We start from the raw sequence: 23,741 nt of genomic DNA, 5'->3' as shown, positions 1-23,741 counted from the left end.
AGGAAGATTGTACCTGGGAGGAGTTTTATGATGGTAGCAAGGATGCCAAACTCAGAGACTTCTGGGGTCATCTTTGATAAGACATGTGTGCTGATTATAAAGTGATTTTACTGTGATGATTGAGTATTTCTCAAATCAAGAATGTGTAGTGAAGTTGTATATCAGAGTTTGGAAAACTTCCTTTTCTCCAAGAAAGTTAAGATTATAGATTAAAATAGATTCAGATTCATGCAGTCATTATGTGCAGTGGAACTGCTGACAACCACTATTATTCACTTTGTGAATTTGTGAGATATGTTTATTTTTTATGTAGATTTTTAAAAGATATATAATTTCTGTGTGCCTTTGATTTTCATATCATACAATTGCAGTGTGTGAGATCTACATTAAAACAAGACTGCCTCGAAGAGACCAGTCAGAACTGTCAGAACAAGATGATAGACTAACTCAAATCTTTGGTCTAAAGATGAATTCAAGTGAATGTGTCTGTAATAGCACTCTTGACATAATGTAAAAAGGTGTCAAATTTGAGACCAAGACCAATAATTGTGTTCATGGTTGTAACTCAGCCAGTGATGGAATAGTATTCCATGATTACCATGATGGAATAGTATTGCAGGTAATATGTTTAGATGTTGATTGCTCTCCCCCCCCCCCAAAAAAAAAAAGCTACAAAGTACAAAATTATGTGACATTACTTACCTTTATTCTTTGATTTTTGTTTTCAGTTCCAAGTAAATGATACATTTTGTTTTCTGTTTTTTTTTCTTTACTACAGGTCTGTATACAGTAGCAGCCTGAAGACTGAAGAATATTGAATCAAGCAAGTTGTGCAAGGGAATTAAACCACCATGTCAGTTCTTCAAGCAATTGAAGAGAAAGTAAGTGATAGCTTTAATTGGTTTAGTGGTAGAAGGAGTCAACTTTGTGTGACCTGATAATGAAATATGCAATGCTGAATGCAGTGATGATAAATGATGCCATATTTGGTATCCTGGGGAACCAAATGAAACTTTGCCATTTTGTTGATTTTTTTTTCTCAGCCCTGTACCCTGGGTTACCAAAAAATGTGTAAAACTAATTTTTAGTATTGATATGCACAAAAATGTTTTGTTGTTTGTGATTTAGCAACAATTAATGCATGCAAATTATGATTTTTTTTTTTCATTTACATGCTCTGTTGTAATCTTCAGTTCACTGTTTGATATCATTGCACATGTTATTGTAAGTACTGATTTTTATTGTGTTGACTTTGAGTGAGACTGGAAATTAAAGTTTGTTTATTATCCAAGGCAGTGTTAGTTTCTTTCACAACATGGACATGGAAGGAAAATTGGCATTGGGATTGTTAACGCCGATTTATGCCGCCGCTGATGATGAGAAAATAGTCGCCATGACAACATTTCATAACTGTATTATCATGGACACAAGATGGCGCTACACAACGCTGTACCTTGGGTTACGATTGTACCACGGGGTACGGCGTGCCGAATCAAATGATAGAATGAGCTGCACCATTACTAAAGAGTATCAATGTTCAAGATATACAGTGTCATGTTGGTTCACATACTATATGTACAGTATAAACATACACATGTATAATAGATATGTGACGTCATTTAGCGTCATGTCTCTGGAACATTAGTATGTATGTAGTTAATGCATTTGCTGAAAAGGTGAAACATTTTCAATACATTACTTGTTGCTACACGTCCACATTCCACAACATGCCATGTACTGTGCCAAATGTCAATGATACCCAAGAGACTTGTGGTACTCAGTCAATCCATTCTACTGTATGTAATGCAAACATTGAGTCACCGGATTACTTTGAGTCGTTTGATCACAGTGACATTGTATAGACTGTATTCCATCCTTGTTAGCAGCGACGTGTGCAGCCCTATTTTTTTAGCCTCAAAGTATCAACCTTCCTTGGATGTCTGGGTCTCGCAAAAAAAGAAAAAAAGAAGAAATAAAAAATGGTAGACAAATGACTCGGAGATTTAGTGTGATATTCTATACTAGTGAAAATAAAAGGTGAAAATTAAGCTTAGGAAAAATCAAACTTGATATTATTTACACATGAAAGGAAGAACAATGAACACCATAGAAGGGAGGGAAAATTCCATGCATTTGGAGATTAAATTTAAATTATTATTTATAGGACCTAATGACATGCTCATGATAAACAAGGGTAGGAATAGCTTTAGAGTAAGTTTTCGTGTCATGAAATTGCCCTGAAATATCACTTTGGACTTACATTGTACTTACATAGGGTTTTAGAAATCCCCATGTATGAAGGAGGCCCCTCAGAATTGAGGTTAGCTTTTATCACCAGAGCAAAATTAAGTAAAATGAGCAAAGATTAACACTATTAAATTGAAAGATGACCAAAAAAAAAAAACACTTCGAATTTTATCAGATGGTTTTTAACATTAATACATACAATTCACATACCAAGTTCTTGCACTGGTTTGTATATAATGTACATAAGTGTATCATTTGTATAATATGAGACAAAAGGAAAGAGAAAAGAGTGCATAGCTTTCAAATTATTTTTCCTCTTTAGCAGCTCTTTAGTACTGCTCCTCTTTTATTGAAAAAAAGTGCACGAGTTGAAAAATTGGTTTCTGCCGGGAATTGAACATGGGTCTTTTGCATGGAATGCCAATGCCTTAACCACTCGGCCATAGGGACTTCATAGCAGTTGAGGTAGACCCAAGATTTTGATGGACCAAGTCTGCAACCCTTTAGGTGCATATTCCTTTCTGGGGCGAGAATCATGATGTTGATGAAAGCTGGATGATATTAAGCAGCAATCAGAAAATTCACATTTTCATTATTAAAGGAACTGGAATAGATTACTTGAAAGATATCATCCAGATTTGCTGGAATCAACCTTACATGTAAGTGTAATAGGTGCAGCTGGGTCATAGAAGAAAAAGAAAAAGAGATGCAGAGAGAAAAAAGAGAAAGAAAAGAAAAATAGCTTCTAAATTCAGGTATCCAGGACGGTGTAAACCAAGTCTGTGTCATAGGTCTGTGCCTTGACAGGTGATGATGACACAGGTCCTTATGTCTGAAAGTCTATTGCGCCTGTCTCTTGTGCCCCTTTTCAATTGAACATGGCAAAGTAACTAAGTTAAAAGAGAATCTATCATTTCTGGCAGAAATTACAGCCTTTGATGTCAAATATGTTTCAGTTTTATTTCTAAATGTGAGGAGTATTTCTTGCCTAGTTTTTGACCCTGGGGTTCTGTGTAATTGCATTTGGTCAAAATGATGCTTGAGAGCCCTGCATAAAGAATCATTTGGTAAAGATGACTACAGCTGTAGGTATATTTTCAACTTTTTCCACTGACATTTAATGTGTATCATGCTTTCTGGCGGACAGCTTAATAGAATTTCCTCATCCAGGATGGATTATATCCCAATACTTATGCTGGTATACATACATGTAAGTGACACCTTATAGAGTCATTTCTTTAAAGCAGCTCCATTAAGCATTGCCTCTGTCAAGTTAGGTATTAACATGGAATATCTAAATGTGTGGAAATAGAAAAAGAATATGCTCTACCAAAGTGGCAGAAAAATAAGACATATATTATTTTTAGAGATATCAAAAGTTGGGGCAAAGAATATTGTTTTCAGCAAAACTGTTAGCAAGTGAAGTTCACTGAAAGTGGCCCAACACACCCACACACACAGACACACAGACACACAAGAATTGTATGAAATATTCCATTGAACAGTATTTAATGTCTATGCACAGTGTTGTTATTATTCAAAGTGTGTTAGAAGTGAATACTAATGTAGACATGAGTGATTGCAAGCATGAATAACCTCAGGCATAAATCAGTAAGCATTGATTTAGAACTGTGGAATCCCCCTAATTGTGGTAATAATTCATGTCTGTTGTTTTTAGAGGAAAATTTGGTCTACGATAGTTTTTGCGTAGGGGTGAAAATGCATCCTGGAAAAATTGCAAATGAGGAAATATGAGTTTGATGCGAGCCAGAAAAACCAATGATGGCAGTAATCGCATTCATGTGGCTAAGTGCATAATCCTGTGTCAGAAAACAAAGCAATAAATCATTATTTATACATGTAGCAATCAATTGTAGGTTTTAATTTCTTGGTTCTGATTGTTCACAGGTAGAAGAATAGGAAATTATTTGTTGGTGGTGAGTAATTGAATGGTAAGCTTAGTTTAGCAGGACCTAAAGCATCATAGACTGGATCTTGCCAGATTTGATGAGACTTATCCTAGATAAAAATGTCTAAATTGATGTTGCTCTCTGCAGTAAATCATGCTGACTATTTATGAAGTTATTGTAGGCCAGATTAGCAGTGCTACAATTGTAGTATGCAGCGTTTATGATTTATTCCAAAGAGCAAGGTCCAACAAGTTGATTTAATATACAGTAGATCATTAACAGGCGCTACTGGGATGTCTTATAACTATTGACTACAGGGTGCTGCATTACTCTTTTTTTACCACTTGCCCAGTCGGGCAAGCAGATTTTCAAATTATTGCCAAACACTTGCCGAACATGAATTTTACTTGCCCGTAAAGAAAGTCCAAAGATAAAAATGATACAGAAATTCACTTGTAAGTCAGGAGCTTGATTAAACACAATAATTTGAATAAACAGCACATGGTAGCCCACACGCTTAAACACATAATAAACTTGGTTTTATGGAGTGTTGGTGTTACATTGCATTGGGACTTCTTCACCTATTTAAGTGTTGGAAAATGCTGAAATGAATATAAAGTGCATTTTTGCTTCTGTGTGGTTGACTTCATGGATATGAAGGGGGGGGGGGGGGAATGAAAATAGGGTGGCTTCAAAACTTTTTGCTTTCCCAATTTGGGCAAGCATTTTTTTCTCATTGTTCCAAAAACACTTGCCGGACTTTTCAATTGCTCCAAGCAATCAGGCAAGTGCTTACAACTGTACATGTATGTAGCACCCTGGACTATATTTGTATTCCTAGCACAAATAATATTTGTGTATGAGTATCATAGTATTCATGCATACAGTATAGCCTTTTTTACACTTGTGTTTCTTAACCCCATACTTTCTCTGACCCAAGACTATCGTTAGTCCCGTACCAATTTTTTCAGCTTTTTACACTCGCCAATTACTCCCGCACTAAGCCTCTAGTCCGGGGCTAAGGAGAAAATTGACCTTTTAACACTCGTATTTCTTAGTCCGGTACTTTCCAAACCACATGAATATTCATGATTACGCTGTGCACTGTACACGTACACGCACGCACCGGCAGCACTTGATTACCTCGTTTCTGATTGGTCAGTGGGGGTCGGACTTCGTCTCCTTCGCTTATCCCAGGATTATTTTTTCGTTCTGTTTACACTCGCTTGCTTGGCACTGCAATTGCGAGGTTAGCACCGCAATTCCTGCTATTTTGCAGGGCCAGATAGTACCGGACTATCGGTGGGGCTAGCCCACTTTGGCAAAAACGAGTGTAAACAGAAAGTGGGCTAAGGATAGTCCCGTACCAACGATGGGGCTAAGGCCCCCCCCCCCCCTTAGCCCCACCGTTGGTCCGGGATTAAGCAAAAATTTACATACTGTGTGAAAAGCCCTTTTGATCAGTGTTTAGGAGTGAGGAGTGATTTATAGGGATTATTTACTACAATGTAATCACTATACTTGCTACCACTATGCACTCACCCAGGTGATGATGAGGACAGTTAAGTTGATCTTGAGAAAAATGCTCATGAATTAAAAACCTTTAAATTTTCCTTGGAGAGCAATGCGAATTCCAGTCTTTGACCTACCGTGTACATGTATGATTGCCACTAGTATAAGATTGAACTAGGGAATTTCTAATGTTTGTGGATGTGTGTATGTACTGGAGCAGTGGGAGGGTTATTGCAGATACATTGTATACGCCACTGTATTCTGCTCTCATATGTGGGTATATGGTGTCCAGCCTTTATAACACACTCAAATTGACTTACTGAAGATTCAAAAATAAGCTGATTAAAACTGTTACATTTTACTTTGGAGAAAAACACCCAGATATTTCATACACAAACTATAAGTTGCAGTAAGCAATATTTGCAAAAGAAATATGAGTGGAAATTTCTTTTTTTTATCAAAACCAAATCAATGCATTAAAATGACAAGCATCTACACTGTACACAGTACATGCATTAAGATGACAAGCATTCAGACACTGTACATAAAGATGACAAGCATCTACTCTGTACATGCAAGTGAAAAGGTTAATCCTTTCTGAGTATTAAAGAGATTTTACTATGTGGTTGCCAGGCAACAGTACCAAATGGCTTGAATGGGTCGACCACAGAATAATTCCTAACCTATTTTGAATAAAATTCTTTTGTTATTGACAGGAGAAGTATTCATCATTGCTTTTAATAATGATCCAGATGCAAGTCAATACAAATATACATGTAGTCATCGTATGTAATCCCTAAACAGTTTATAGAATTTAACCTTGAGAGGTATACAAATATGCTTTATTTCAGTAAGGACATTATCAAAGATCTGCTTGCTTTGAGAATCATGAAATTATGATTTATATCATGTATGCAGATCTACATTTCCCTGAGTGAGTGTACACACCCAAACATTCCATGTTGCACTGCGTATGTGTACTGTATGGCACTTGAAGTGTTTGTTGTGTATCCAGTGTCAGGTAAATTCAATTACAGGTATTTGGTTGCATTCTGTGTGTGTTTCTGGGTCAGTTGTCAGAAAACCCATTCTGTACGAAGTCTCTACAGCCAAGTTGTGCCTCTTCCTAGACATCTAGGAAATACATACATGTACATTGTACAGGGATAGTACAGTATTGGTGGAGATGAGAATTGGGCTTTTAACTTTTTGCGAGATACCAAGAAACCACTTACGAAATAGTACAGAGCATACCATTTTAAGAGGAATTCAAAGTTTATTTGATGAAAATCGGGTTTGGAATGACTGAAATATCTAAAAACAAAGTAAAACAAAGCAATCGTAATAAAGTGTAGGTCCCACACTTTACTAGAATCGCTCTGTTTTGGATATCTCAGCCATATCAAAACCAGTCTTCATCACATAAACGGTGAATTCCTCATGGAATTACATGCTCTTTCATATTTCATAAGAGGTTTCTCATTATCTCACCAAAAAAAAAATGTTAGAAACCTGAAATTAGGTCTCAACCAAAACTATACGAACCCTTTAAGAATGTAAAGACAATGATTTAGGAAGAGAAGAAACTTGCCATTACCCAAAATAAACCCAGGTCTAAATTTGACATAGACTCTGACACCAAGTCTTTTGATACCAACTGTCCTTACTCCAAATAAAATTCCATGAATATTGAAATGGTTTCCTATTCCTAGAAGAGCTACAGAGTGTACATGTACATACTGTATATGCACCGCATGTACAAATGTAACGCAATGGTATGAATAAAAAAGAACATGCACTGAAACAGAATTATGTATTATTTAAAAGCTCTGATTAACTATTTGATTTTTATTGTTTTAAGATTGCACTTGTAAAAGGAGATGTTAAATATTTTGTGTGCAACCAAGTTCAGACAAGAAATTTCCTTGTTACTATACCTTGTATATTGTTTTGTTTGTAACATATTTTGTTCAGAACATGTGTCTGTTTGTATGTTTGTGCTTCAGATACATACCTGTTGACTTGTGTAGTCTTAGTGGTATCAAACAGTTACTGATGTTTGTTTGGGTTTTTTTTGGAGGGCAAACAAGAATCTTATAAAAATATTTTAGAATCATTGGATGACATACGTAATTTATTATCTCCCACAAGAGAAGCTGTCACATCGTGAAATATATTGTAAAGCCAGCTTCAATGCAGACCTATTCACAACTGTTGTTTATGGGTGAGGTTAAAATCCTGTGACTCTGTCAATGGTCTTTGCATTGAATAACAAGATTCCTACTCTTTAAGTTTCAATGAAACAAAAGTTTGAATGTTTGAAGAGGTTATGTTTTGTTTTGTTTTTTTAATTAAAATCCAGTGACTTTGAATGAAACATGATGGCGGTTCTGTTTGCCCATCTTTGTAGCATCCAGCAGCATTGCATTGAGTTTTGCATGAGTTTTGGATTAATATACAGCTGTAAGTAATGAGGTGTAACTGTGTGATGGCTCAGTTTATGCTGGGTACGGGAGACTCAAATGTACAGTGTACCCAGAGGGATGCAGTGCTTAGTAGTCCTGTTCTAAACAAGACACTAATCACATAGCAGTCAGCAACGTCCATAGAGCTGTGAATCTTAATTACTTTGCCATAATGATGTGGTGTGTACTGTCTAGCTGAGCTGATGAGGTTTGTGCTGTGTGGCTGTCATAATTTGCCGTTCATCTAGGTTGTAGCATCGGTGGGATATATGTGCCATTAAAAGGCATGTGTGTGGGTGAAGTGCACTGAGTGATGAGGTCAACAGGTACATTATGAAAGGTAATGATCTGGTGTGAAAATTGTTACCTTGCTTCCCAACAGGTATTGTACACGTGCAGCTGTAGGTCACAAATGCTGCTGAAAATAATGATTTCAGTGTTCATGACTAGCATTGAGTGTGCTGTGACTAAAATTTGTAGAAAATATGTCATGACAAGTTGTCAGACTAATAGATAATCATAAATCAACATGCAGATAGTGATATTTGAATAATAAAATTTGCATGAATAGCCTCATTATTATGGGTAATTTGTAACTTTAAATCACATCTTTGTATCATAATGAATTTAGATTTGGAAGTTTTTTTCTCAGTGCTGGTCTGTGCATGTGATGGGAGTACACGTAGTCTTCTTGCTAAGTTGTGACTAGCTCTATGTACAAAAGTTGTACAGTATTAGCAAGATAAAAGACTTTGATTTTTGAAGGTTGAGGCAGCCTGTGATGAATGCATTGCAGTTATCAGACTGATTTCCTGAAGATTTAAAATCAATTCTAAGTAATAGAGTTGTTGGATATCAAAGCAGAGATCTTTATAGCCTTGGTGTGAGCTGCAAGGAGAGCCAAATTGGTTAAGCCCACCTCTTTTAACCTGTTGAGGATTAGCTGATGTTGCTATAACACGCATTTCCCACAGACACCTACCTACATTGAAGGTATACTTACAACTTGTAGGACTTGTCCTCAGTGGTTTGAAAGGAACCTAACAATTGGGTACATGACAGTGTAAACTCTTTGGTGCACTAGGGCCTACTGCATTTTGAAATCATACATGTAAATGTTTTATCTGACTAGAAACTTCACAGGAGTTGACTTGTGTCAAAACAATTTAGGACTTCAAAATCATAACCCTTTTAGTGATATTTTATGCCTATTGCAGGATTGTGATGATGTCAAAGCCATAACAAATAAAGCTTAAAGGCATAATTTACCATTTGCAGATGAAACAAAAACCCAGCATTAGTGCTTCAAAATAGTTCTAAAACGTGAGTTACTGTAGGTATAGAAACAACCAATGTGAGAATTTGAAGCAGTATAATCAATATGAAGTATTGTTAAATATACAAAATGTGAACAATAGTTATAATAAAACATTGTCCAGACTAAGCCATCTACAGTTATGGTTTAATGAAAAAATAGTGATATCTCCTTACATTTTAGGCTTTTTTGCAAAAAATTTATATGGTAGGATGAACATTTTGTGATACAACTGACCTACACATGCATCAAAAGTGATATCTTGAACATTTTTTAAATCACTACTCCCAAAGGTAAACAGGACCTTTAAGATTAAAACATGCAATGAGAGGGTGACTTGTTCAAACTAGCCTTTGAGGAAAGGCTTTGTGGGTTTATAGTGTCTTGCGAGACTTACAGTGTGGCAGGAGATGGCAGCGATATGCACTCCCCATAGGGCCTGTATGGACTTGGGTTTGAATTTCTTAAACATCAACCTGTGTTTTCTCCTCAAATTCTCTACCAAAATGGGTAGCGGCCAGTCAGCAAGCTTATCATTCCAATGACATGAGCCTGTGTACGTTGGGTACATGCACATCTCGCACAACTGACAATGACATGTTACATGTATACTGTTCTCATCAGAAATGGCACATGAGTCTTCTCACTGGAGACAAAAAGAGTGCTTTACATTGTATTGATGCAAAGACAAGTATTTTAAAAAAAATGAAGAAGAAAGTTCTACAAGTATTTAATGTTAATCTGCTGTTTGAATGGTTACAATGTGTTGGTATTGCAACCTTTTCAGGAAGTAGGCCTGGATGTCAGTCCAAATCTCTTGCCTTTTTGTTGATGTCATGAATTGTGTACATTCCATTACAATGAGATACTTGTGCTCGCTTACAGCATCAAAGAGAATATGAAGCAAATTTCTTGTTAAAAGGCTTATCTTATCTACTTTTATTCTGCACAGCTTTCCAAAATGCCGGCTCCGATCCGGTTGAAGGATCTGATCCGCAACATCCGAGCCGTGCGGACGGCAGCGGATGAGAGGGCACTGGTACAGAAGGAACTGGCCCTGATCAGAGACATGTTTCGTGATGAGGATAATACCTACCGCTGCCGCAACGTTGCCAAGGTTCTCTACATACACATGCTGGGCTACCCAGCCCACTTTGGCCAGGTAGGTGTGGCAGAGAACATTTGTCATGATGATTTGCATTTATAACTTTTTTTTGTGGAAAAAAAATGAAAGAATAATCAGAGAAGGTTGCTGGTTAGCAGTGCGTCATAAACCGCCTCAGTTTCCATCAAATAACTGAAATCACTCACAATACACAATAGAATTACGATAGGTTTAGTTGTGAAATGTGTATTTGTTGGAATTCCTCAGCTAATCTTTCTGTATAGGGCAAGTTGCATGGTTGGAAGAGCTGTATTCTAACTTCAGCCCCCATTGTCAAACCGCAAGGATTCTGCATTAGTTACTGTACCTTTTCTCCAGAGTGAATGTCGGATGGCATAGTGTTACAAGAGCCATTTCAGATTTGCACATTATCACATGTAGCTTGAATCAGAATAATTTTCACAAATGGAATAACACAATGCTTAGTGGTATTGGTAATCAATATTTCTGCTGCAAGATATTAGTAATCTAGACATTTCAAAGGGAAAACATATTTGGCTTATAGAATATTAGCTCAACCATGCTGCAATGGAAAGGAATTTAAATCTGACGATAAAAGTGCTAAGTAATACAATGTACCACACTAGGACATTGACTGATACACCTCTGCCACATTAATGTAAGATTTATGTCACTTAGAGTCAAATGTCTGCGTATAATATCATTCTGAGAAATAGCTGTGATAGTCCCACTTTACTCAGCTCTATATTACAGCTTATTTTTTCCTCTGCAATATTCAGCATGCTTGTATGATTTGTTTTAGTTTTGAAACCTTTAAGAATGTATGAAGACCTGAGCATTCAGTGAATAAAGACATTTTATTAAGCTTTTTTCAAAATCAATTTTCTACTTCGGCTCTGAAGGAGGTTTTGTGTTACTGTAGGCCATTAGGGAGACTCCCACAGACAGAGTATCAAATTCTGTTCTAATGGAAATGTTTCCTAGGAAAAAAATGCAACGAGTCTTTTACAAGAATACCCAGAAGCAAATTTTTTAAGATGTAAGGGCCAACACAGTCTTTCTTTTCACACTAGGGTCTTTGTGTTCACACATTAAAGCCATCAACTAAATTAGATTTATAGCAGGAAGGACGTTCTACCAAAGAGCATTTGAAACATTAGCATTTGGAGGAAATTATTGTCTTTGTGGAAGCATTAGAAAGGCACCATTAATCCAAATGTTAAAGCCCCTTGCTAACATTTGCAGACAAGAAAAGAAAAAAAAGCTTTAGTGCTTCAAAATAGTTCTAAAATGTGAGTGAGGGATTAAGATAACCAACATGAAAATTACAACTTAGCTAAAAAAAGTTTTATTACAAACCGTTTTTAGAAAAAAGAAAACATCTGAAAACTGAAGAAAATTAGTGTTATCTCCGTATATTTTCAGCTTTATTGCAATTTTTTTGTACAGTAGGGGGTTTTGTCATACAACTGAACTATACATACCGTATGCATCAAATGTGATAATTGATAATCACTGAACACTCCCAATGTTAAATAGTGGCTTTAAGTCTACAAAGAGCAATGCCTGTTTAACGATGACTGTTTGTAAAGTTCTAGTGATTCCCATGCTGTATTGATTTAATTCAAATGGCCCCAGTGATGGGTGGAGTTTAGGTACATACTCTAACCTTTGGCACTGCAACAGAGCTTTATTCATTGGTTGTTGCAATGTCTGTTACTGTCATTGATATTACATGTTTGCATTCTTCAGCAATGTGTATAAGTACAGTAATCCAGGCATGTGTATTACAAAGAGATGAGTACAAATATACTGTATATATGCCATATCCTTAATGAATATGATCATTGGTGAGTTGGGACTTACTGTGCATATAAATTTCCTGAGTGGCAGACTTCGGGCTAGAGAACCATAGTGAATGAAAGAAAAGTAAGTATTATCCTTTTCTGTAGGAAATTTTTGGTTTTCCATCTTGAAGATGAAACATACACTTTCATAGTGCTTTTGTGTCTATACAGGTGATTATTTTTTTCACGAGTTGTTGATTTCAGGAATATCTGTTTACTGGCAAAATTTGCAATAAAACACTGAAATATACCCCCAATACAGTATTAACCACTGAATCTTCACTTTGTTGGATGTCAGTATTAAAAAGTCGGTTAGAGCTGTATCAGAATTTGTTGTCAGGCACAACCACAGGCTGTATGTTTTATACCTCTCAATACATCTGAGCATGGTATGCTTTTTATGCCTCCGCCACGAAGTGGTGCCGGAGGCATTATGTTTTCGGGTTGTCCGTCCGTCCGTCCGGACGGACGGACGGACGTGTTAACGAGAGTATGCTTGTGTGGCTAGGAGAACAATAGTGCACAATAGATGGCCTTTATTCCGTCAGGCTTGTGTGGCTAAAATTTTTGCTTGTGTGTCTATTTTAACAAAAGGGAGAACAAAGGGGGAGACACACGAGTATATCACTGTAAGGTCGTCCGTCCGACCTTACGGTGATATACTTGTGTGTCGCCCGTCCGTCCGTCCGTCCGTCCTTCCGTCCGTCCGTAATGAATTTTGTGGACAGGGTAACTACCAAAACCTTTTGAGGTATCCTAATGAAACTTGGCATGTATGTGTATTAGGGGGTGAAGTTGTGCCTATCAACTTTTGGGTGCACATGCTCAAGGTCAAAGGTCAAAAGGTCAAGGTCAAATGCTTAAAATTTCATTATTTCCCCCATATCTATGCAATGCCTGAAGATATTTTCTTGAAACTTAATGTATACATGTATTACCCAATTAAGATTCTCTGGTGAAAGTTTGGGGTCATGAGGTCAAAAGGTCAAAGGTCAAAAGGTCAAGTAAAATGTTAAAATTTCACTTTTTTTCTCTGTATCTTGGAAATTGTTCAAGGTATCTTCATGGAACATAGTATATATGTATGTACATGTACTGACTGGCAGTGGCTATCTAGGGAATTTAGGGTTCATGGGGTCAAAGGTCAGGGGTCAAAGGTCAAGGACAATATTTCAAAATTTTACTATTTTCCTTATATTTATGCAATGCCAGCAGGATTATTTTTTTAAAACTTGATGTATGCATTTATAACCCAATAGAGATTCTCTGGGATTTTTTTTTTGTGCCAAGAACAGGCCTCGAATTAACCGACGGCCACCGACGGCCATGGCCGTCGGTGCCCCTCTCGTTGGCCGCAATGCCTTTTGTTTTTTGATCAAAGTTATGGCCAAAAAAAATGTGCCCTTTTTCTTGGGGCCGTGGTGCCCTTTTAGAATGAAAGTTATTATTTATGACGAATAACATGCCCTTTCTCAAAGTCTCTTTAATAAGCTTGAACAACTTTCCTGATCTCAAATATCATACCTTCAGTTCACTCGCGTCCCGATATATCTGATTCAAACTCAAAGTATCTTTCCGAGATACGAGACGATGTGTACGTACATGTACGCCCGACCGGCTTTTACCGTCCCGACTGCCTCCGCAGCGCAGCGGCCGCGAGTTATGTACTAGCTAGGCAGCGCATATTCAGATAGAGTAGTAAAGAGTGAACTCCAAGTTCACCAAGAAAAAAGAAAAATCCCACGATGCCAAGGTGTGCCAGACTGGGGAATGGGGAGGGGTGGAGAGAGAGAGGGACCAATCAACAGAAGAAACCGCGCGTACTGGCGCATTCTTGGAGGTCATGAACTGTCTGTCACAGACTAATCATAGCAATCTACACGCGCGCAAATTCCTTTGCCTTGTGGTTTTGCCAGCCAGCTGTCGGAATGTGCTTTGAAGTTTCATGGCAGTCTGGCTGGCCTGAAAGGGTGTCGAGTTTCAATCAATACCTACTGTTGTTTTATTCCTGTTTTAAAAAATGTTGTTTCACCTGATAGAAACGTTACAGCTGTTACAGCTGTAGGGAAGAGGTTTTTGTTGTGTGTTGCACTTTGTGTGTGTGTGTGTGTGTGTGTGTGTGTTTGTTTTTCTCGGTTTGTTTTTCTTCTTTCTTTTTTCATAAACACCAAACATGCCCTTTCTAATGTGGCCTTGGTGCCCCTCTGACTGACTTATTAAAGTGCCCTGGCCTCTTGGAAAAAGTGCCCTTTTCTAAATGGCCTTGCCCCTCCAAAATCCTATTTCGAGGCCTGCAAGAAGGTCAAAGGTCAAAAGGTCAAAGATCAGGTGAAAGTGCTGAACTTACTTCTTTCTCCATATCTCGGAAGTGGCTCAAGTTATCTTGAAACTTAGTACGTGATGTTCTGCCTGACAGTGATTCTCTTATAAATCAAAGGCCAGATGAAAATGATAACAATTTACTGTTCAATACAGAAATTGCACTTTTTCTCCATACCTTGAAAATTACTCAGTGCATAAACTTATGAAAGGGTCAAAGTTAAGTTAAAGTTCTTAAATCCCCAAATACATGCTCTCCTATTCATCCAATTAAACATAGGTCAAGGAAGGTAAACATTCAATACATTTGTGACAAACATGTCATTTTAATATTTTGCCAATTTTGTGCAAATGTAATCACACATTGTCCACATGTACTATAGACCTATTAGGAGAATCATGCATTATGGCGGAGGCATACCAGTCGCCATAGCGACATTTCTAGTTAAATACTGACTTTGTCTGAATGTTCCTAATACGTACATGTACCCCTCCCTTTTTGGTAATCTTCAAAACTAGTGAGAGTTCGTCACAAGAAAATACCATAGCCTTACAGGGTACAATGTAGTGTACACTTTGTAAATTCTGACCACAAGAGGCACTTGAAATTTCTTTGCATCGTGCATTTATATGTTAATTAGATTCCTATAGTAATGAAATCTAAGCTAATTTGTGATTTCTGCTTCTGGACATGTGATATGGATCTGTACTTACATAAAGTGGAAAAAGTGTAGTGTAAGCCACTGTAGTAAATATAGTATGTTGTTGTTGTTGTTTTTTATGCCTCCGCCACGAAGTGGTGCCGGAGGCATTATGTTTTCGGGTTGTCCGTCCGTCCGTACGTACGTCCGTACGTCCGTCCGTACGTCCGTCTGCTTTCGTTTACGCGATAACTTGAGTAATGTTGACTTGAATTTTGCCAAACTTGGTCCAAGTATAAAGTATGATGGGGCAATTAGTTGATTAGATTTTGGGTGAAATCTGCCAAAGGTCAAAGGTCAAAGGTCAAGGTCAAATCATGAAATTGTATCCGTTTACGTGATAACTCAAGACTGGATGGAGCAAATTTCACCAAACTTTGTCGGAGGATGATGTATGATTGGACAATTACTTGATTAGTTTTTTAGTGAAATCGGACTGAGGTCAAAGGTCAAAGATCAAGGTCAAATCATGAAATTTATCTGTTTACGTGATAACTCAAAACTGGATAAAGCAGCTTTCACCAAACTTGGTCCAAGGATGATGTATGATGGGACAATTAGTTGAGTAGATTTTAGTGACATTGGCAAGAGGTCAAAGGTCAAAAGGTCAAGGTCAAATGCTAAAAATGTTGCTATTTCCCCAATATGCAATGCCCTAAGGTATTTTCTTGAAACTTGGTGTAGACATGTTCTACTGCATAAAGATTCTCCAGAGAGAGTTTCATGTCATAAGGTCAAAGGTCAAAAGGTCAAAGGTTAGGTGAAAATGTTGTAATATCACTTTTCTCACAAATGGTTCAATGTATCTTCGTGGAACTTGGTACATACGCATGTACTGACTGGCAGAGATTATCTAGGGAATTGAGGGGTCATAGGTCAATAGTCTTGGGGTCAAAGGTCAAGGTCAACTCCTCAATATTTTAGTATTTCCCTCATACACTAGTATATGAAATGCTTGCATTATTAGTTTTCAAACTTAATATATACATGCAGTACCTAATGGAGATTCTCCAGGAAATTTCCAGCCAGAATGTCAAAGGTCAAAGGTTAAGGGTCAAAGGCCGGTTTCAATGCCCCCCCCCCCCCCAAAAAAAAAAAAAAAAAAAAAAATCTATTTTGTACTGTAATTGCACTCTTTCTTCATACCTTGGAAATTATTCAATCAATGCATAAACTTATAAAAGGGTCCGTCAGAATTCAAGTAAAAATTCTCAATTCCCCAAATATGTGTACCTGCACTCTTCGACAATTATAGCAAACCCAGTTCAAGGAAAGTTAACATTCAAGTCATTTCTGACAAACCTGTCATATCAATATTTTGCCAGTTATGTGAAACTGTCATGGATCACACATTGTGAAGACATTGTACTATATGCCTATTGGGAGAATCATGCATTATGGCGGAGGCATCAGGCGCCATAGCGACATTTCTAGTTTGTTTTTTTTTTGCCATGCAGTTCATAGCTCTGTCAACATTATCATAAATTTATGTTTGACTTTCCATTTTACATAGCAAAGTTAGATTCCATGGACTATCAAGAATTTGCATTCATGCAACCTTAAACCACTGGAGTAGTTGTATACCTGACAAGACATTCTACTAATTGGATGTCAAAAGTCATTGATAAAATGTATGCCTATTGTGTTACAGCTGGAGTGTCTAAAGCTGATCGCATCACCTCGGTATGCTGACAAGAGGATAGGTTATCTGGGGGCCATGCTGCTGCTGGATGAAAGGCATGATGTTCACTTGCTGATGACAAATTCCATGAAGAAGTGAGTTCATCCAACATCATCAATCTCTTTCAAACAAGCTCTATGTACTACCACGGTATTAGACCAAATCACTTATCATCCATGTTATGCATTTTTCTTCCCTGTATTCCAGGGCGACTGCAGTGTACTTTCATCTCTCTCTCTTTTTTTTTAAAACTATATGTATAATGCTGAAATTGCTTGCCTTTGTGACATGTTGCTAGGTTTGATCTAAACCCTCTGGGAACCTCAGGCAACCTTCAAGGCTGCCTGCCATGAATGATCTTTGTAAAGGGATTATGAATGTGACTACAGTATGCATACATTGATTAAATGGTCCAAGGCTAATAACAGATACAGAGAGAAATCATGTGTCATTATAACATATACTGTAAAAGTGGATATTTTTCGCGCAACTAATTTTTCGCACTCGGCCCGGTAAGAAGAGTTTTGTGTGTTTTTAATTCCGCGGAATCAACGGGAACATATGGCAAGCAAAAATATTCACGTGCTTTTATTTTCGCGCTAGTTTCTGATTGCGCGAAATGCGCGAAAATCTCAACACCGCGAAAATTTCCACTTTTACAGTAATTTTACTGTATATTGGAAACTTTTTTGTGTGTGTGTGGGGGGGGGGGGGGGGAGTCAATTTTGCTGAATTTGATTTGTCTATGATTTCCAGGATGAAGTACATCTCAACAACAACAACAAATATTTTGTGTAGCTATTTTTTGTGCAAGAACTGAAGAAAGAAAAATATTCACACTGTTGTATTCCATGTTCATGGCATTATGTTTTCAAGGGGTAGCACCTGTAACAACATTTGAAATCTGCTTACTCTCATCAATATGTCTTTATTAATAGTATGATAGAACCTTCTAAAGTCTACTGACCTCATTCGCAAGAGATTTAACATGCTTTTATATGTGGCTTTATCATTAACTGAGAATCTTACGTCAGATGGGTAAAACTAGCTCTTATAGAAACCAAAACTGAAATAAACATTTAAATGAATGAACACTACAGATGTAACTTCAAGAAGACTGGCAAATGAATTACAGAAAAGTGCATTTCTGCAGATTTGTGTCCATTTTCTGCTGATTGATTCATTGTAAAGGGTCACAGTTGGAAAAAAAAGTAAACAAACACGTTTGATATGTGAAGTAAAAAGGTTTGTGCTGTGGATTTCAAGTAACGATGTCTTTAATACCTTTTGTTACCTCCACAGCGACATGGGACACAATACACAATACATAGTGGGTCTATCTCTGAGCTGTCTGGGTAGTATTTGCTCCCCTGAAATGAGTCGAGATTTGGCTGGGGAGGTGGAAAAGATGGTGAAGACATCAAATGCATACATCAAGAAAAAGGTACGATATGTGTCATGCTGTTTAAGTCTGTTTGTTTGTGTGTGTGTGTGTGTGTATGTGCATCTGTCTGTCTGTATGTATGTCTGTACATAGGAAGTGTAAGTATGTGTGTAAGTGTGTGTACGTACAATTGTGACTGAGGACATCATAAACCAGAATGCTTTGGAGATGTTGTCCTTGGTAGATTCCACAAATTCTAGAAGACTTTCACAATGCTTTATGTGTTACACATAGTTGAATCTGTAGAGAGACTCAACAATTGTCACATCTGGGAGAAACTTATGATAATTTTTCCATTTTCCAGTGACATTCATGACAATACTCAAAACAGCTGTGATGAAACCACTCTGTGCATGCATTTGTTAAACCATAATGTTTCTCTCAGAAAATACATCAAAATAGGGTTTGCACGAGAGCCACCCATGTGGTTGCCTCAGGTTTACAGATGTGACTCCCCTGGCACATGTAAACATCATTCTATGTGTTATATCAAGGTATTATGGGACTCTCATTGTACGATATTAGTCAAACCATCCAAGGGAGATGAAAAAGTGGTTGTTACAGACAGGTGGCTGCTATAGATAAGATTGTGTACAGGGCTTTCCACAAGGGATGGGGGTGGGATTGTCTTGTAGTGGCCATATACAGCAGGTGGTCACTAAGGCAGGTTTGATTGTATATTGATGGGGGCAGGTCTGATAAATAATACATTTATTTAGTCTCAACTACGGGCTTTACACGTACATCAAATGACGCATGCTATGGGATTATATGAATATTCAGGGTTCAAATGTTACCTGAATTACACAAGGATAAAGATGTGTTTATAATACCAGAACTGTATGAGGGTTTTTGCTACATATAACAACTTTGAAGCTGCATCCATTGGTTATAGATAGCTCTTTAATATTGACAGCCTGATTGTCCCCTGAAATGCTCTACCTGTGGGGTGATGGAATCTGTGTCTCAGCCATTTGCAGACAGAGGTAGTCAACTTTGCAATGTATACCATTTTCTGTAATAGCGCACAGCACTGCATATGAATATCTTATGAGACAGTAGACTATATGATACTTCATATGGTATCAAGTTTTCTTCTAAAAGTTGAACAGTATAATGATTTTATACAATGTAAACATCATTATGATGATCATCAGTTGATTCAATGTGGCATGGTGCATGTCTGAAACCATTTCAGCCAATTTCTGTAAGATTTTGTATTCTCTCTTCAGTGTTGTTTGTGTGTGTATGTGTCTGTGTGTGTTTGTGTGAGATATTTAGAGAGGGAAGAGAGGGGGAGATACCAAGAGGGGGGGGGGGGGGGGGAAGAAAGAGATTTGTTGACTGACATGTCTGAGCAGTGTTTTTGTTGCAGGCAGAGGAGAAGTGTTTGTGTATGTAAGAGCCATAAGTCTGCAATGGTGTATTGTCCTCCTAGCCGTGGGGCTGTATGGGACATGTTTCACCGAGTAGCCCTGACCTTCTTTCCTCTCCTCTTAGCTGCATAAAAGTAACATTATTGATATCTCTGAAGGCGGCCCTACTTAACATTCCATACACCCAGTGCGGCTTGAGGCCACACACGTCTTGGGGGATGGGTAGGTACAGTAGTTCATGTGTGGGTTGACATTAGCATATTTGTTAAAAGCATGAGATATTGACATTTAAAAGATCAGGTCATCTGCATTTATCTTCAAGCAAATTCAGACTGTATTGATACCCTGCAGATCACATTAGGAGACATAGCCAGGAGGGAGAAAGAAAAAAACCAACATTATTTCTGTTACTTGGAGCAAGGAGTACTTTCTTTCTTCACTGCGAGACCATCAAATCAATATAAAAGGCTACTTCAGCCGTCCTTAGCTCGTGTCATGTTTCTCATTATGATAAATCATGTGCATGGCTGAGGGAATTGACAGTGACACCATTGATCTGATGCTGACTGGAAATATGTGTGCTGTGTATTAAATTTGTGGGTGATTACAGTATCTCAAGTTCCAATATTGTGGCATTCCCAGCCGAACTGGAAATGATTATAGACAATCTTGACAGAATGTCACCTTGTAATTTGTCTTTTCTGTGCACTTTGCTCCCGTACAGGCAGTACTGTGTGCAGTGCGGATAGTGAGAAAAGTTCCAGAACTCATGGAGATGTTTATCCCTTCAGTTCGAGCCCTCCTCAATGACAAAAATCATGGTAAGAGAACTTTAAACAAACCTGTACGCTTACTTATCATGTTCTTAGTCCCACATACACCATTTAATGTTATGTATGAAGATAATGAATGTGTTTGAAAGTGTGCTTGTGGACATCCCTTAAAAATGAAAGAACAAATATAAGTCACTTATTTTAATGCTTACACACTGCATTTTGATTGTGTTGGGCTGATACATGTGACTTTAAGAAGATACGAGATCAATTTTATAAAAATTGATACCAAGAATGCTCGTAGAGTCATGGGCTAATGATTGGTATAATAGATCCTGTAAGGTTTCTTCATCCTCATAGACAAGGGTTGAAGTGAAAATCTGCATTAGAAATTAAGTCATATCAAAAGTTTGCAAGTGTGCAGCTCCCAATTTCCCATGTATGTCTCTGTTTTGCATAGAGGTGTGAAATCAGATGGAATCCTGTATTGACTTGTGCCAATGATGATGTTAATGATTAGATCGTATATATGCCTGTGACCTTTGACCCCTAAATGTTAACCATGTGACTGATGTTATGTGTTTTGTGTCCCAGGTGTGCAGCTGACAGGAGTAGTCCTAATCACAGAGATGTGTGAAAAGAGCAGAGATACTCTCATCCACTTCAAGAAGGTTGGTTCGATATGATTTACTTCTGCTTCCCTGCCAAAGAGCTCACGATTTCCATGCACTCACAGATTGCAGTGCCAATAGTTTGTGTGTGTAGTCCCACGCATTCATCTGTTTTGCGGTGTATCTCTTCTTGCTTCAGAATGCATGCGAAGTGAAATAGGAGAAAGTAGATATTGTAGTAAACTTCCCTACAGCGGGATCAATATATCCTCTAAGACAGGCATAAATCAATTTTTCATTCCTTGAATTCATGCCTGGAATGCCAGTACATCTGTGCTTCAGATGAGTAGCAAAATATCAGAATATTCTTTTACCTATTGCAGAATTTCTTCCAGTCAGTATACCAAAAGCCTCGTAGATCCACAATGATACACGCAGACATTTGATTCTCTTCTTTTACGGTTTTATAGTTTGACAGCAGTCTTTCTTTGTTATGATAGCAGTAATCAATGTCACTATATAATACCATGATAGAAGGGGAGGGGGTTATATCCTGAACTTTGTTTTGTAAGTGCTGTTATTTGAAGGTAGATATATTGGGTCAAGTAAATGTTTGACTAACAACAGATGTCAAATTTTCAGGAAACAACCCTAGGATTTGTTCCCTCTTTTCTCAGTTTGATTTATATGGGTGAGGAATTGTTGTGTTTCTTGTAGGTTAAAGGCATAATTTACCATTTGCAGATGAAACAAAAACCCAGCATTAGTGCTTCAAAATAGTTCTAAAATGTGAGTTAGGGCTAGAAACAACCACTGTAAAAATTTGAATCTGTATAAGTGTTGTTAAAAACACAAAATGTGAACAATAGTTATAATAAAACTGTTTCTGGATTAAACCGTCTACAGTTACGGTTTATTAAGAAAAACACTGATATCTCCTCGTATTTTAGGCTTTATTGTAAAAATTTTATATGGTAGGATGTTTTATGATACAACAGACCTACATATATGCATCAAATGTAATTTCTTGAAAATCTTTTAAATCTCTACTCCCAAAGGTAAACTGGACCTTTAAGCGGTAAATGGTATTCAAGCTCACTTACCAACAGAATTTCATCTGGCATAGATTTGATAGGGTGATTCACAAAACTACTGTAACATCTTTAGGAATTTGCCAAAAGAAAAAGAGGCATGTACTCTTTGTGTCTGTTGTAAGACAAGTAGAGATGTCATTGATATAAGGGGATCTCTGAGTTATCCTTTGTCATGATCAATGTTCCTTGGCAGTGAAGAAAAACTTAATGTTCCCTTTTTTGGAAACACTTGCCCAAATTCATTGTGGTAGTTTGTCCATAGATTATGCAAATTTTATATGCATAAATGTGCGTGACAGACTGTATGTCAGCAAACATCCAATAATTAATGCTGGCTGGTATGCATATGTGAAAGGTATGTTTATTTTGTGTTTGTTTTAGTTCATTTTTTTAAAAGTACCTTTGTGAATTTGGGCCGGCAAGTCTCGACTTTGAGGTAGAACTTTGACTTGATTATTCTTTATGAGGCACCAGGGGTTTGAATTTCACTAGACATGAGCCACTGGTAGAAGAAATATGATTAAATCATAATGGGTTTGTTTTGTTTTGTCTTTTTTTTTTTTCAAGTTAAAAATAGAGTACTGTTGTTGCCTGTAAGTTCTCCAAGGAATTTCTGCTTCACAGAAATTGAACAAATGAGACTGAAAGAAAAATGTCATTTCATGAAAGCCCCTTGTCTTTGTTCTAAGTCAATACCTCAAAGGGCAAGCAGATTAGGATATTCGTCAGTGTTGTTTAATACTGCATTGCTTGTCATAAATATTTGGTTGACAATATAAATTCTTATCCTAGGGGAAAGATCACAAGGTTAGAAAGGGCGTGTTCAGTCTAACAGGATAATCATGATTAAAGCATTTACAAGATGACTGGTAAATTCAAATATGAGAATAAAGAGGCTATGTTGTTTTGTCCTCTGGGCGCTGTGATGTCAGCTGTTTTGTGTCTGCATCAATTTCTGTCAAATTATGAGAATTAAAACCCTTCAGAATGTATTTTAGTTTAATAGGTGGGTGATCTACAGTAACACCAGAATACGATAAAGCTGAACTGCGTTTTCTCAATGTTTATGTTTCAAAATATCTTGAGGAGATTGATGGCGAAAATACTTTTTTCATGCAGAAAGATGAAACTGACTACAGTTTACATATAAGGTTAATGAGTGCTAATTTCCAAGTGATGTAATGGCTACTCAAGTAGGCAACTTTTTCACTTTTTTAGGGCAGGTGATTTACTGCCAATCAATTAGACCCTGATTCTCTTAGCATTTGCTCTATTGCTCTCTAAGATCTATTGAATACAGTCATCTTTTTATGATTTTTC

At 37.3% G+C, this 23,741-nt stretch overlaps 1 protein-coding gene across 1 annotated transcript in view; it reads left to right on the top strand.

Moving 5' to 3' along the window:
- The window catches only part of LOC139734118 (AP-1 complex subunit gamma-1-like), a 55,308-nt gene that overhangs the window by 7,684 nt on the left and 23,883 nt on the right, over positions 1-23,741 (top strand). The window contains exons 2-7 of the mRNA XM_071644934.1: positions 779-881; positions 10,402-10,611; positions 17,094-17,218; positions 18,426-18,567; positions 20,668-20,764; positions 21,311-21,387. Coding sequence (XP_071501035.1) covers positions 852-881; positions 10,402-10,611; positions 17,094-17,218; positions 18,426-18,567; positions 20,668-20,764; positions 21,311-21,387 — 681 coding nt within the window. The 5' untranslated portion in view covers positions 779-851. The remainder of the gene's footprint in view (positions 1-778; positions 882-10,401; positions 10,612-17,093; positions 17,219-18,425; positions 18,568-20,667; positions 20,765-21,310; positions 21,388-23,741) is intronic.

The sequence above is a fragment of the Diadema antillarum genome, unplaced genomic scaffold (genome assembly GCF_040938485.1).
Source record: "Diadema antillarum isolate AM-2024a unplaced genomic scaffold, OU_Dant_1.0 seq00000511_RagTag, whole genome shotgun sequence".
Taxonomy (NCBI): domain Eukaryota; kingdom Metazoa; phylum Echinodermata; class Echinoidea; order Diadematoida; family Diadematidae; genus Diadema; species Diadema antillarum.
The sequence above is the reverse complement of the archived record's forward strand: the minus strand, read 5'-3'. Positions and strand labels throughout refer to the sequence as shown.